At 41.4% G+C, this 13,162-nt stretch overlaps 1 protein-coding gene across 1 annotated transcript; it reads left to right on the top strand.

Annotated features, from left to right (window-relative positions):
• The first annotated feature begins 683 nt into the window (after positions 1–683).
• Positions 684–8,199, top strand: LOC101777433 (probable ubiquitin conjugation factor E4). The gene is made up of 16 exons (XM_004983924.3): positions 684–1,648; positions 2,671–2,875; positions 3,452–3,603; positions 3,699–3,966; positions 4,444–4,599; positions 5,186–5,389; positions 5,508–5,620; positions 5,865–5,979; positions 6,089–6,178; positions 6,255–6,458; positions 6,553–6,648; positions 6,858–6,980; positions 7,084–7,176; positions 7,246–7,410; positions 7,674–7,763; positions 7,849–8,199. Exons 1-16 carry the CDS (start codon positions 798–800, stop codon positions 8,011–8,013), a joined length of 3,090 nt encoding a protein of 1,029 aa, XP_004983981.1. The 5' UTR covers positions 684–797; the 3' UTR covers positions 8,014–8,199.
• Positions 8,200–13,162: the final 4,963 nt, after the last annotated feature.

The following is a 13,162-nucleotide window of genomic DNA, read 5'->3' as shown; positions in this document are numbered from 1 at the left end:
AAAGTGTTGGCTAATTGCTTGGCTGGTCGGCTGAATGATATGGTTGGGAAGTATCAATATTTTTCTTATCAAAGGGAGATGTATTCAGATAAGTTCATGTTGGTGCATCAGACTACAAGTTTTTTTGCACCACGTATTCTTTTAAAATTGGACATCTAAAAGCATTTGACTCTTTCTCGGTTGTGCAATGTGAGTTTTGGACCCATTTGGAGGAGGGTAATATATGGTCTATTGGTCCCTTCATCCACTAAAAGTTTACTCAACGATATTCCAAAGAAGGAAATTCAGCATCGGCTTGGGCTTAGACAAGTTGATCCCTTATCCCCTGTACTATTTGTGATCGTTATGGATGTTTAAATGGCCTACTGCAACCTTTATCTCACCTACCGCTTTACCATCGCATGTCTCGTGTCTCTGTACTGATGCGGTTCTATTTTTAAGATACGTGGCTTCTGATTTGGAATTAATCTGCAGCTGTTTGATGGAAGCTTCGGGACTCAAAACCAGCATTTTTTTTTAAGATGTGGCAGTTTTCCAGCAGCATCTTCTATGCGACATAATGATTTTGCTTGTAAATATCTTGGTGTAAATAAGATAGGAACTGTATTCGAAACCGTATGTATACGTAGTACAAGTATAGTGTACTACTACTACTATACCCTGGCTGCCCCTCCCCTTCAACTTCAACAACCCGCAAACCCCGAAGTCCAGGGCTCTCTCGAGTCTCGCGACCCCCCCGCAACACGCGATTCCCCAAGCCGAAGCAGCGGCAGCAGCAGCCCGAGCCGCCGCCGCTGATGGCGTCTCCGTCGCCGGCTTCGGCGCGGCCGCAGCGCTCGCCCGACGAGGTGGAGGACATCATCCTCCGCAAGATCCTGCTCGTTGCCCTCACGCCCCCGGCCAACCCCAGCCCCGCCGTCGCCTACCTCGAGCTCACCGCCGCCGAGCTCCTCTCCGAGTCGCGCCCGCTCCTCGCCCTGCGCGACGCCGCCGAGCGCCTTCTCATCGACCGCCTCTCGCTGCCGGACCTGCCCGCCGCCTCCCCGCCCCCCTTCAACTTCCTCGCCGCCGCCTTCGGCCGCGCCGCCGACGAGGCCCGCAAGATCTCCACCATCCGCGACGCCGGGCTCCGGGCGAGGCTCGCGGCCTCCATCGCGCACCTCCGGGGCCTCATCCTCTCCTACGCGCGCATCGTCGCCGGGAACCCCGACACCTTCCCCACGCCGCCAGGCGCGCCCCACCCCGCCGCCGAGCTCCTCGTCTTCCTACTCGCCGAGGCCGCCGACCCGCTCGACCCCACCCCGGCGCCCGGCGCCCCGCCGCCCCCGGGCTTCATCGACGAGTTCTTCGGCGGTGCGGACTACGAGTCCATCGAGCCGGCCATGGGGGAGCTGTACGAGCGCCTCAGGCAGAGCGTTGAAAAGGTCTCGGCGCTCGGCGATTTCCAGCGCCCGCTGCGGGTGCTTAGGCGCCTCGTGGGGATCCCCAACTGCGCCAAGGCTCTGGTGAACCATCCCAAGTGGATACCCAAAAATCAGATCATGCTCATCGGGGAAGGAAGGGTTATGGAGCTCTCCAGCGTGCTTGGGGCCTTCTTGCACGTTAGCGCCATCCGTGACCGAGAGTTTGCCAGCAAGCCCGACGTCGGGTGAGTACTCTTGTTTTCTTTGGCGAACATCAAAGAAAAAACTTGCTCTTCACTTGATCAGTTATTTCGGGTATGTCATTATGTTATTTAGATGTGTAAAGCTTGCATTTTGGATACTACACCTTGGTGTTTTGCTGATCATGACTAGAACTCAACTGCTGATATGCCCTTGTACATACCAAAGTTCAAATTTTGGCTATTGCTTGTGTAGATCGACTTTGATTCTGAATTTTTGAAGTATGCGCTTCCAGACAACCTTTGTACTATCCTTCAGTTAAGCTGTGAACTAGTACTGCATTGTTGATAGACGCAAACTAGCTTTGGCATTTGGAAAACTTTGAGGCTAAGAGAGTTGACCAAGAATGTTGAGCTTTCTTCTTGCTACTTAGGTATTAAAGTTAGAATTTTATTATTGAGCACTGATATGGAAGCTCAGATTGGCATCTTGTGTGTAGTTGATAATCTTTTGAGTTTTGACATCCTTTATTCTGGCTTAGGACTTAGGAACAACAATCTTCAATTAGAAAATATCATATGAAGCGTGCTTTCAATTAAAGATTTGCGTGTGTCAGTTAAGGAATAATTCTTTATCTGCCATGACTATGTGGGTTCATCGGAGGGCATGGCAAACATTGGCTTTTAGATAAGGAATTTCCCTATCAATCAACCTTCATCACTAAAAGATTAAGGCTATCAATGGAAGTTTTTATGTACTATTTGGATTCATTAGCAAAATTTGTCCTTTGCTCATGGGCTCGTGTGGGTCCTTTTTTGCTGCAAAGACATTTCTTGAGCAAAAGATATTTCATTGTTTCCCTTTATGTTTGGTCCCAAGTAGGTATGCACTAAATTGGATCTTTCATAATCTAAATTTTAATTTACCATGTCAAGGTTTTCTAATCTCCTACTACTTAAAGACTAGCTGTTTTTGATGCAAACCCACTAGGCCACTACTTAGTTTTTGTGCAGCTAATATATTGCCTTATGTTTTTCTTTTTCATTTCTTTTAAACTTTTGGTCAGGCAACAGTGTTTCTCGGAGGCATCTTCACGGCGGCCAGCTGATTTGTTGTCATCTTTCACAACAATCAAGAGTGTTATGAATGGCTTGTATGACGGCCTTAAGGATGTTCTTCTAATCCTCCTAAAAAATTTGGATACTCGAGAAAAGGTTCTTGAGTATATAGCAGAAGTGATAAATAAAAATGCATCCAGATCTGGCATGCAGGTAATCAACCAAAGTTGTTCCTTTAGAATAATTTTCCTTATGCTGTGCCATATTTCATTTAAATCAGAGGCTGTGAAGCATTCAACACTAAATGTTTGTGTGATTAAATTTGGCTCACTGTAGTGGATTAAACTGTTTATCGCTAAGGACCAGTTTGTGGTTGATGTACCAGGTGTGTTGCAAAGTGGAATCTAGCTAGGAAAATTTTAACTAATCCTTGTATGATTTTACTGTTATAGCTCCATAAAAGATGCTTTCAATTTGCCGCTAAATACAAACTAGAAATAAATAATAAAAAATTGCTCTGTGTGATAAAGTGCTCTATACAAGTCTCCTTAATGCAAAACAGAGTATTGACATGGTACAATCTTCACCTTATTGATTCTGTGTATAGCATTGTTACATCTAACATGGGGAAATGATACCTTTATATGTTTCGAATCTTCAAAAAATTTCAATACATGCAAATCATGTAATGCATGGCAACCTATAAAGCATAATGTCCTTTGTTCTGGGGATCAACTATACCTAACATTGTAAAATGCTATAGTAAACTCTTCCTGTGTCATGCAACAGGTAGACCCTTTAAAATGTGCGAGTTCAGGTATGTTTGTGAATCTTAGTGCTGTGATGCTCCGCCTATGTGAACCTTTTTTGGATAACATGGAGTCAAAGAAGGACAAAATTGATGTCAATTACCTCTTCTGCAACAATAGAATTGATTTCAAGTGAGTTTCTTCGGAACAATGTGACTTTTGATGTACCGAGTATATTGCATATTCTGCATTATTTTACTAACTGATACATTGCATCGTTATTGTAGAGATTTGACAGCTATAAATGCTTCATCAGATGAAGTCTCATCTTGGATAGAGAGCATAAACAGTGAGTGTGATCAAAATAATTCCAGTGGAGAGGCTCGTTTTGTGGAATCACAGGAAGCCACAAGCTCTGGCAAAAATAGCACAGCTTTAGTTAGGTGCTCAAAGAAGGAGAATTTCTCATTTATTTGCGAATGTTTCTTCATGACTGCAAGGGTACTTAATCTGGGGTTGATGAAAGCTATATCGGACTTTAAACATATTTCTCAGGTTTGGAGATATCTTATTTCATTTCACATCTGTTTCTTCTTACTTAATTTACACCTGTCCTTTTTTTATCTTTAATTTTAAATCACATTTTATTTTTGAAAGATAATTTTAAATAACATATTCTGGATGCTGTCTGTAGAAAAATATAGGGCACATATTTTGAATGTCCTTGTCCATAAATGCAGGACACATTTCATATTCCAGCGCAAAATGTTTACTTGGACATCCAGTTCTTTGCTCTGTATTGCTCACTTGCATGTGTTTAATATAGCCCTTAGAGATGATCATAAGGGGTAATGTAGTCATTTTGAATGTCTCCTTGCTCTATATGCTAGATAAAATGTGCTATATATATTCTTGGGTAGAGGGTACACGACAATAAACGCATCTCTAGTTCTGTTAGGGTCAACACATTCATTGCAAATTACATGTATTCAACTCTCTACTGAACACATACCATGTATGTTACAAATCCAGCAACTCTCAAGGTTTGAAGATGACTTGGAATCAAATAGAGCAATGAGAGATCAAGGAGGGGGCTCACCGCAGCTGGAGCAAGATATAAATCGCCTGGAGAAGATCGTCGAGATTCTAACACAGGACAAATTTTGTTATGAAGCTCAGATACTACGAGTATGATCACAATCCTAGATCTGTTTTCTCAGCCTATTAATGCAAATCTTCTTTGATCAAAATTTGGGACTGTATAACTTATTTCTAGTACTTTTCCTGTTATATCATGAGCACTTAAGAGGGTTTGTCCAACTATGCAATATGCACCCCTTTACTCTTTTTAGTTACTATTTACAATTATCTCTTGATCAAGGTCAGTATCATTACAAGAAATTTTATTCTGTTCTTTGTGCCAAAAACGAAATTTATTCTGTTCTCTATCTCTTTATATATCACAACTATCGGCAAATGTACATTTTACTTGGTTTTGTTACTTGTTTATCATATTTGTCTCTTTTTTGTGGTGCTTAATGTTTCTTATCTAAGCAGAGGCTTTGTGCCAATTCCTGATTGCATACATGATTACTCGTGAAGATGTCAATACGCCTCTTGTGGAATATTTCTTAAGATATTTTTTCTCAGAAGTCTTGTAGATTTCCTTGGGTTATCACAGTTTACTGTTATGAAGTGCCTTTATTATCTTTCTTTAGCTTTGATTTGTTTTGTTTAAAACTGTGCGATTTGCTAATGGTTTATCTTTTATCAGGATGGTGCATTCCTTCAACGTGCATTATCTTTCTACAGATTGATGATACTGTGGTCAGTAGACCTAGTTGGCGGATTCAAGATGCCTTTGCCATCACAATGCCCCAAGGAATTTTCTTGCATTCCAGAGCATTTTCTTGATGATGCAATGGATTTACTTGTTCTGACCTCTAGAATTCCAAAAGCGTTGGAAAGCTTTGTATTGGTGAGTATCCTCCTTGTCCATTGTGCAATGCCTTAATCTTTGCCTGATTTTGTGATTGCCAGACCTTAGTTATATAGCTGCTTATGATATTGCTTGCAATGTTCATTTTTTTTGACAGGATGACTTTCTCAGTTTCATCATTATGTTTATGGGAAGCACATCTTACATTAAGAATCCTTACCTAAGAGCAAAGATGGTTGAAGTTTTGAATTGCTGGATGCCACAAAGAAGGTTCATAATTTTTGCACACTTCATTATAAATTTATAATCTACTCCCTCCGTTTCAAATTGTAGGTCGTTTTGACTTTTCTAAGTTCATAGATATTATTATGCATCTAGACATACACTATATCTAGGTGCATAGCAAAAACTATGCACCTAGAAAAGCCAAAATGACCTACAATTTGGGACAGGAGGGAGTATGATTTATGACCGTAAGGTTGTGTACTGAGTTTCTGCAACGTCATTCGTGCAGTGGCTTGAGTTCTACAGCCTCGCTATTTGAGGGGCACCAACTATGTCTTGATTACCTTGTCAGAAATCTTCTAAAGCTTTATGTGGATATTGAGTTCACTGGCTCCCATACGCAAGTGAGTGGCATGACTAGTTTGACAGTTTCCATTGATTAATCTATGCCTTATGCTAATCTTTTCAAATCTTGTCAGACTCATGTGATTACATTGCTTTCTATTTTTGCAGTTTTTTGACAAGTTTAACATTCGACATAATATTGCCGAGCTTTTGGAGTACTTATGGGATGTTCCCAGTCATCGGAATGCATGGAGACAAGTGAGTGATTTCTCCTGCACACATTTATACTGCAATCAGTCCGTACTAAAACATTTCCCATATTTTTATGTGACAGATAGCTAAAGAGGAGGAGAAGGGTGTATACTTAAATTTTCTGAACTTCCTTATCAATGATAGCATCTATCTTCTTGATGAGAGCTTGAACAAAATTCTCGAACTGAAAGAAATAGAGGCTGAAATGGCTAACACCGTTGAGTGGGACCGCAGGCCTGCTCAAGAAAGAGAGGAGCGGCTGCGTGTTTTTCATCAGTGGGAGAATGTTAGTCTTGTTTACCAGCATTTACAATTCACGTGTCTACTTGAACCGTTTTTTAATTGACTTTCTGACCTACCATGTATTTTTCACTTTCCAGATTGTTCGCTTTGACATGAAACTGGCCAATGAGGATGTTGGGATGCTTGCGTTCACTTCAGAACAAATTCCAGCACCTTTCCTTCTCCCTGAAATGGTAATAAGGATATCTTTGTTTCCATTAGTATGTTATGATGCCCTGTGTTAACTTTGAACTTTGTTATAGCACTGCTTAAGCTTTGGATTTTTCGTATTAATTACTATTATTTATCACCAGCACAAAATATTACTTGTAATGTCCAAATGGAGTCATGTTAGGCTATCCATTTATGTTAAATAGTTTGATAACCCTTTATTCTTATTCAGGTCGAAAGGGTTGCGAGCATGCTTAATTACTTCCTCTTGCAACTTGCTGGTCCCCAGAGGAAATCTTTGACTGTAAAGGATCCAGAGAAGTATGAGTTCAAGCCGAAGCAGCTATTGAAACAGGTCCCATGAAGCTATATATCTTTTCATGAGGCACTTTTTTGTTCATCTGTTGTTGGCTTGTTGGACAGTTCCTTTTCATCTTCTTACTGTCTTTCTATTGTAGATTGCCACCATCTATGTCCATATCTCAAGGGGGGATAAGGAAGCTGTCTTCCCAGCTGCAATCTCAAAAGATGGTAGAGCATACAATGACCAGGTATTTTTTTTAATCCAGTTTGAGTTTGTTCCTGTGCTTGTAGTCTGACATTTGTCCTATCCATTGCAGTTGTTTGCTAGCGCAGCTAATATTCTGTGGAGGATTGGAGGTGATCCCCAAATTATAAATGAGTTTATGCAACTTGCTGGTAAGGCAAAAGCTGCTGCTTCTGAGGCTATGGATGCTGAGGCCATCCTTGGGGACATACCAGATGAATTTCTCGATCCGATTCAGGTACTACATTTTATACTATAATAGAAGGTTCTTTAATTTGCTACTAATTGCTGATGAACTCCTGACTTAGAATGACAGTTACCTGCCACTAAATTTTTTCCCACTCTTAACCACACTATTTTTGTCTGGGCCATTCTGAATTTGCTCAAGTTCATCATGATATTTGTTGTCCATAAGATCTTGTATGCATTGGCATCATCAGAGCCATCTGAAACATCAGAAATTAGCTACTTCTGCTAAACATGTGTGATTTCGTCATGCAGTATACTCTGATGAAAGATCCTGTGATACTGCCATCATCAAAGGTCACAATAGATCGGCCCGTTATTATCAGGCATCTGCTGAGTGATTCTGTAAGTACTGGTTTCCTGAAATCATTGGTCTCCCACAACTGTTGATGCAAGGCATTGGCCTGACATGCATGCTATTTTTATGCAGACGGATCCATTTAACCGATCCCACCTCACTCAAGACATGCTGATACCAAATACAGAGCTGAAGTTGCAGATCGAAGAGTTTGTCCGGTCCCAGCAGTCGAGAAAGCGAACAGCTGCTGAATCGGAGATTGGCGAAGCGGATGGCGCTGCTGATATGGTTGAATGAAGTTTGCCAGGAGCAGGGGATGGACATTTTTTTTTGTGGGGAAAAGGAGGGTGATTAATTTACACGATATTTCATCTGTCCACATCTAGTTGATTTGCCAGCTTGTGCCCCCATTGTCTCGATTCTTTGTAAATGTTGTAAGTGCACACTGCAAGTCTAAGTTGATCCATACAGATCTAATTATACAGCGAGCCCGCTCTCCAAAATTGTACACTATCTCCAGATGGTATGGGCATGGCCTTTCATAACGCTACTAGAATAGATCGATGTTGATTTTTAGTCTGATTATTTCAACAAGGACCTGCCCGGTATGCGGCATTACCACCTGTTATCGTTGGGTAACGGCAAATATTAGATGCCATTTCTAGTAACATTTAGACACATGAGCTAGTGAGGTCCTGTCACCTCGTGGGGTTACTCCACATTCCAGCTCCGGCAGCGCACGACCAAGGTGTCGTTGAAATCTTGGAATGTACCCCATATGAGTGATTATGCCGCTTCACAGGGAATCCATAGCCCGTGTTCTTGCCTTGTTCCATCATTGCATTGATTCTCTGTGCATCGTTTATGCTACAAGTCAAACTTGCATCTGAAACGTCAAATGAAGGTGAGTGGAGATAGTTGGAGCAAGGCAAATCAGCAGTAGCGAACACTACGCTCAGCTCAGCTGTTGCCATAGAGACAGAGAGTTCTTTTTTCGCAGCTAGTGGCTGATTGGCCATGCTTCTCCTTGCTTACATCATCAAGCGCACTGAGACCCTATCAAAGAGAAAGAGAAAAAAAAAACGTGCGCCGAGTCCAACATCCTGCCAGATCCATGGAACCACCCTGCCGTCGCCAGCAGCCTCCATCAAACCATCACCTCCAAATTTGAATCAAAGCTATCTTCAAGTATTTCTTTTTAAAAAAATACACTTAGTGATAAAACGGTATTTGTTCAGAAGGACAAGCGGCGCATTTGATAATCACCCTCAATTTTCTTACTGTCACATAGATGATTGTCAGGATGCACAATGAGAATAATAGGGACAACATTAATACATAACTGTTTTACATTGTGTAACAACTAACACACAAATGTACAAACAAGAACCATAGCATCAGCCTTAACAACATCTGTAAGCCTTGAACAACAGTGACATTAGCTAGTACTCCATCTACTCCAGAAAAATCAAAACGACTTACAATTTGGAACGGAGGGAGTATTTACTATGGATTGAAACTTAAACCAAATAACAAATTTCACTGTTGTTCAAGGCTAACTAGCTAATTTCTTAAGATGACACCCTAGCTAGCTAGAAGAGAATTGGTTCATCAAGCAGCATGTGTATCCATTTTTTTAGTATTTTTGAATCCGTGTATCCATCAATGTTCTTGTACATTGTCTCCATCATTCGTGCAAGGTTAATCACACGAATAAACAGTGTAGATGCTATTGAGATCGAGGATAGGTATTCATGATTCATACTCTTCCATGCATTCTCAACTTCATTCCACAGCACCTCACTTGCCTCTTCCTTTGTTGTCTTATGCTCTTCCATGTAGCAAGTTACAGCAGTAGCGACATTGTTTCTTTCTGTTTCAAACTACAATCAGTGCGTTGTTAGAATCTTTGGGAGAGGGGAAATCCTGATTCTAGGTTTATTCCTTCACAATTGAACATTCTTCAAACAATATTCAAGTGAAACATTTTAGAGTGCACACATGCAGCTATAAGACAAAAATTAAATGCACTGCATATTATCACTACAAGAAATCTGCCGGTCTATGACAAACCAAAAAGTATCATAAACGCGTTTTTTCATCATAAACCGTGATTTATGACGTGGGAGTGACGAAAACCCTTCGTCGTTAGTTGAGCGTCATAAACCGCGACTAGTGACGTTCCTTATTTCGGTGCGTCACTAAGATAATGACGATGAAAATTCATCCCACATGCCGTCATAAAACTGTTTCAAAGGTTGCACCATGTTGGACAATAATCCAACGTGGCTCCGACGTAGCAGGGGTGTTATGATGATTTCGGTTCGTTAAAAATTGAAGCCCGATCCATGTAAGAGCCTTTATGAGCCCAATTATGTTGGGCTATTTTTAGCCCATTTTAGGTCTCCGCGCTACTTTTTGAGCTGAAAAATATTTGCAGCACGCCATATTGGGTCTTTTTTTTCTGGACCCTAGCCCATTATTGCATTTCGCAATAATATATTCAATTTTGGCTGCTATCACCATCACAATCAGAGATATAAAAATAACTCATTTCCAACTTCCATATTGTTCACATCCCAATCAATGAATAGTTCACCAGCAACAATAATGCAACATACAACAAGTTAAGCATCAACAATACAACATACAACAAAAGTTCATCAGCAACAAACAATAACTTTACCAGTAACACACTTCAGTTGAGGGGAGGATTCACCTGTCTCTGACTGGTGCGGAAGCTTATCAGGCTAGAAATCACAGAATGCAAGTGCTTTGTGGTGTTCTTCAAAGCTTCGAGCTCTTCTGTCTGAAACTTCAATGTTGTTAAGCATCAACAATACAACATACAACAAAAGTTCATCAGCAACAAACAATAACTTCACCAGTAACACACTTTAGTTGAGGGGATGATTCACCTGGCTCTGACGGGTGCTGAAGTTTATATGGCTAGAAATCAGAGAATGCAAGTGCTTTGTGATGTTCTTCAAAGCTTCAAGCTCTTCTGTTTGAGACTTCAATGTTATTTCTTGTATTTCAGCCCTCAATCTCAGTGCACCCATCTCAAACTCCTGTTCAGCAATCTTTTGCCACAATTGTGCCCCCCCTTGTTTCTCACACTCAAGATCAACTTGTATTTCTTCTACCTGCAGCGTAGTACCAACCCTAGTACTTTTCTTCGAGGGTGGGTGAATGCCAGCAACCTCCCGAAATGTCCTAGATTGGACAACTTCAGCCACTGCTTCAGTAGCAGTCTTTGGTTGGTCATCTCTAGGTTGGGCGACAATTTGTTCCATCCAAACCTAATAAAAGAAAGAAAATGAAAGGTCTCACAAAAGTACTCACAAATATTTCTAGTGTTGTTGTTGCAAAGAAGAATGCAAAGTACAAGTAGTTACAATGGCTGCTTGTATTGGAGCAGTGTAGCCATTTTTGCTGCAATGGAAGTTCTTGAGATCTATTGGAGTTGGGTCTCCTTCAGCATACTTCTCCATCTAATATGATGTGAAAACGGGCTTAAACTGTTAGCTTTGAACAAGGAGCATGAGCATGTTCATCAAATAAAGTACATAGCAAAAACATGACTTGTTCAGTTGGTTACCACAACATGAGCCTGTGCAACGTAGCTTCTAGATCCAGTGTGCTGAGGAAACTTGACCACCCCATGATTATTGGTGTTTGTAGTACACCTCTCCTTTACAATAATGAACACTCGTATAAGATACATGAATAAGAGGAACAAATCAGTACATGCAAATGTGCTAGTGACAAATTGAAGTTCTATCATACCCTGTGAGGTGGTCTAGACCACATTGTAACTAGATTGTTCCACTGATCGTCATTTAGTGTGGTCACAGGAGATTTGGTCGGGACTTCATTTGCTGGAAGGTCATTGAAGAACTTTTTCTTGAGCCGGTACCTTCCCTATCTCTGTTGCGACTTGAGCATGTTAGTGCATGTCTCTATGACAGGTTGACTAGTGGTGTCAATGTCAAATTGTCCCTATATGAAGCACAACACAAGAGTAGTCAGAAAAATGGATGAGAAGAAATGATGCAAAAAACTATGATAGTAGATGAGTCGATATATACACATCGCCAGTTTGCCAATATAGTTCTTGAGATGTTTTTCATTATTGATGTTGTAATCCTTTCAACGAGTAAGGATCGCTATATGCCCACGCAGTATAATCCCACCCTCTGATGCAAACTTTGCAGCTTGCATTGGTATCTCTAGCTGTTTGAACCCTTCTCGAACATGGATCGAAAGCTTGGTGTGTAACCCTCTGCTTATCCTATCTAGATCTCTGCCCAACCTTCTTGAATCCCATGGCACTTGTGCTCTTCTGGAAGGGTGTGCATCACCTAACAATTTTTTTACGATCATACAAGTGGTGTGTGTTAATAATGATTTAGTTGCTAATGAAGACGTTCCAATTTTTGGCTTTGGGAAAAAGAGATCAAATGATTTGCCATCGCCAATCGTCATGTCGATGATGTCTTCAGTGTGGGTGACTGTTGCTTGGCCTTCGGTTGGCAATTCTTGTGAATCAGGAGTTGTCCCATCCGAAACTCCTGCATGAGCTAAAGCCAATGCCTTTACCTTGGTCCTTGTCACTCTAAAAGGCATATTGTTAGAGGCATCAGGTGATCGAATTCTCTTGGACAACCCTCTTCCCCCGCTGACAGGTATGCTATCACCTAGAGGACAACCTACATAAAATACTTATTTTTCATTAACAAAGTGAAAGCAAGGGACACGCTCTTCACTGGTTCAGAATATGAAAGCCTGACTACTCTAACTCAACTGCTACCCCCGTTTTATCTGCAACACTGGACTGGGATTGAAGTCTCATCTGAATCCTTCGACCAGTGGTGGAATGAATGGAAGAGTCATTTGATGAATCAATCAGTAGCTCATTATTGCAAAAGGCTCTACCCTGATTATGAACCATCTAATGGAGAGGTAACTTATTGATTTATTACTTTATTTCCCTTTTTTTCCTCTAACTTGTGATAATATTTCATACTCTCGACAGAAAAATGAAGCTAATGCTCCCCTTGTGAGCCTGAGTGGCAAGCCGATTGATTATGGCCTTCCTACTGTTGAACCAATCTTAGGAGTCGATGCCCCCTGAGTATCTAATCTACCCAAGGCTCCTTCTACAAGAAAGTGCAAGCCAACATCCAAACTACTGAGCAAGAGGAAGGAGAAGAAGGCCATCATATCACCAGTTGTGTGACGACCGACCCCAAATCTCTCGAGTTAATCTTAATCCGAGTCCCTAATCCCCCTGTCTCAGCTTTTTCCGAGTTTAAGTGCTCAACCTCCAGTCCGATCCCGACCCCTGAGGACCCGACCCCTCTCCACCGTTTCCCAGTTCCGATCCTGCCGACCCCAACTCACCCCGCTGGATCCTTCTAAAGTCTTCCCACAGTGTCTCTTT

Source organism: Setaria italica, chromosome IX (genome assembly GCF_000263155.2).
Source record: "Setaria italica strain Yugu1 chromosome IX, Setaria_italica_v2.0, whole genome shotgun sequence".
In the NCBI taxonomy this organism is placed as follows: Eukaryota; Viridiplantae; Streptophyta; class Magnoliopsida; order Poales; family Poaceae; genus Setaria; species Setaria italica.
Note: the sequence above shows the minus strand (reverse complement) of the source record. Positions and strands in the feature narration are given on the sequence as shown.

Bases quoted from the DNA above. Each gene is read 5' to 3' on its own strand.
- LOC101777433 (XM_004983924.3), top strand. From the start codon at position 798: ATGGCGTCTCCGTCGCCGGCTTCGGCGCGGCCGCAGCGCTCGCCCGAC. The intron at 4,600-5,185 runs GTATGATCACAA...ATCTTTTATCAG, and splicing joins ATGAAGCTCAGATACTACGA to GATGGTGCATTCCTTCAACG. The intron at 7,411-7,673 runs GTACTACATTTT...TTCGTCATGCAG, and splicing joins AATTTCTCGATCCGATTCAG to TATACTCTGATGAAAGATCC.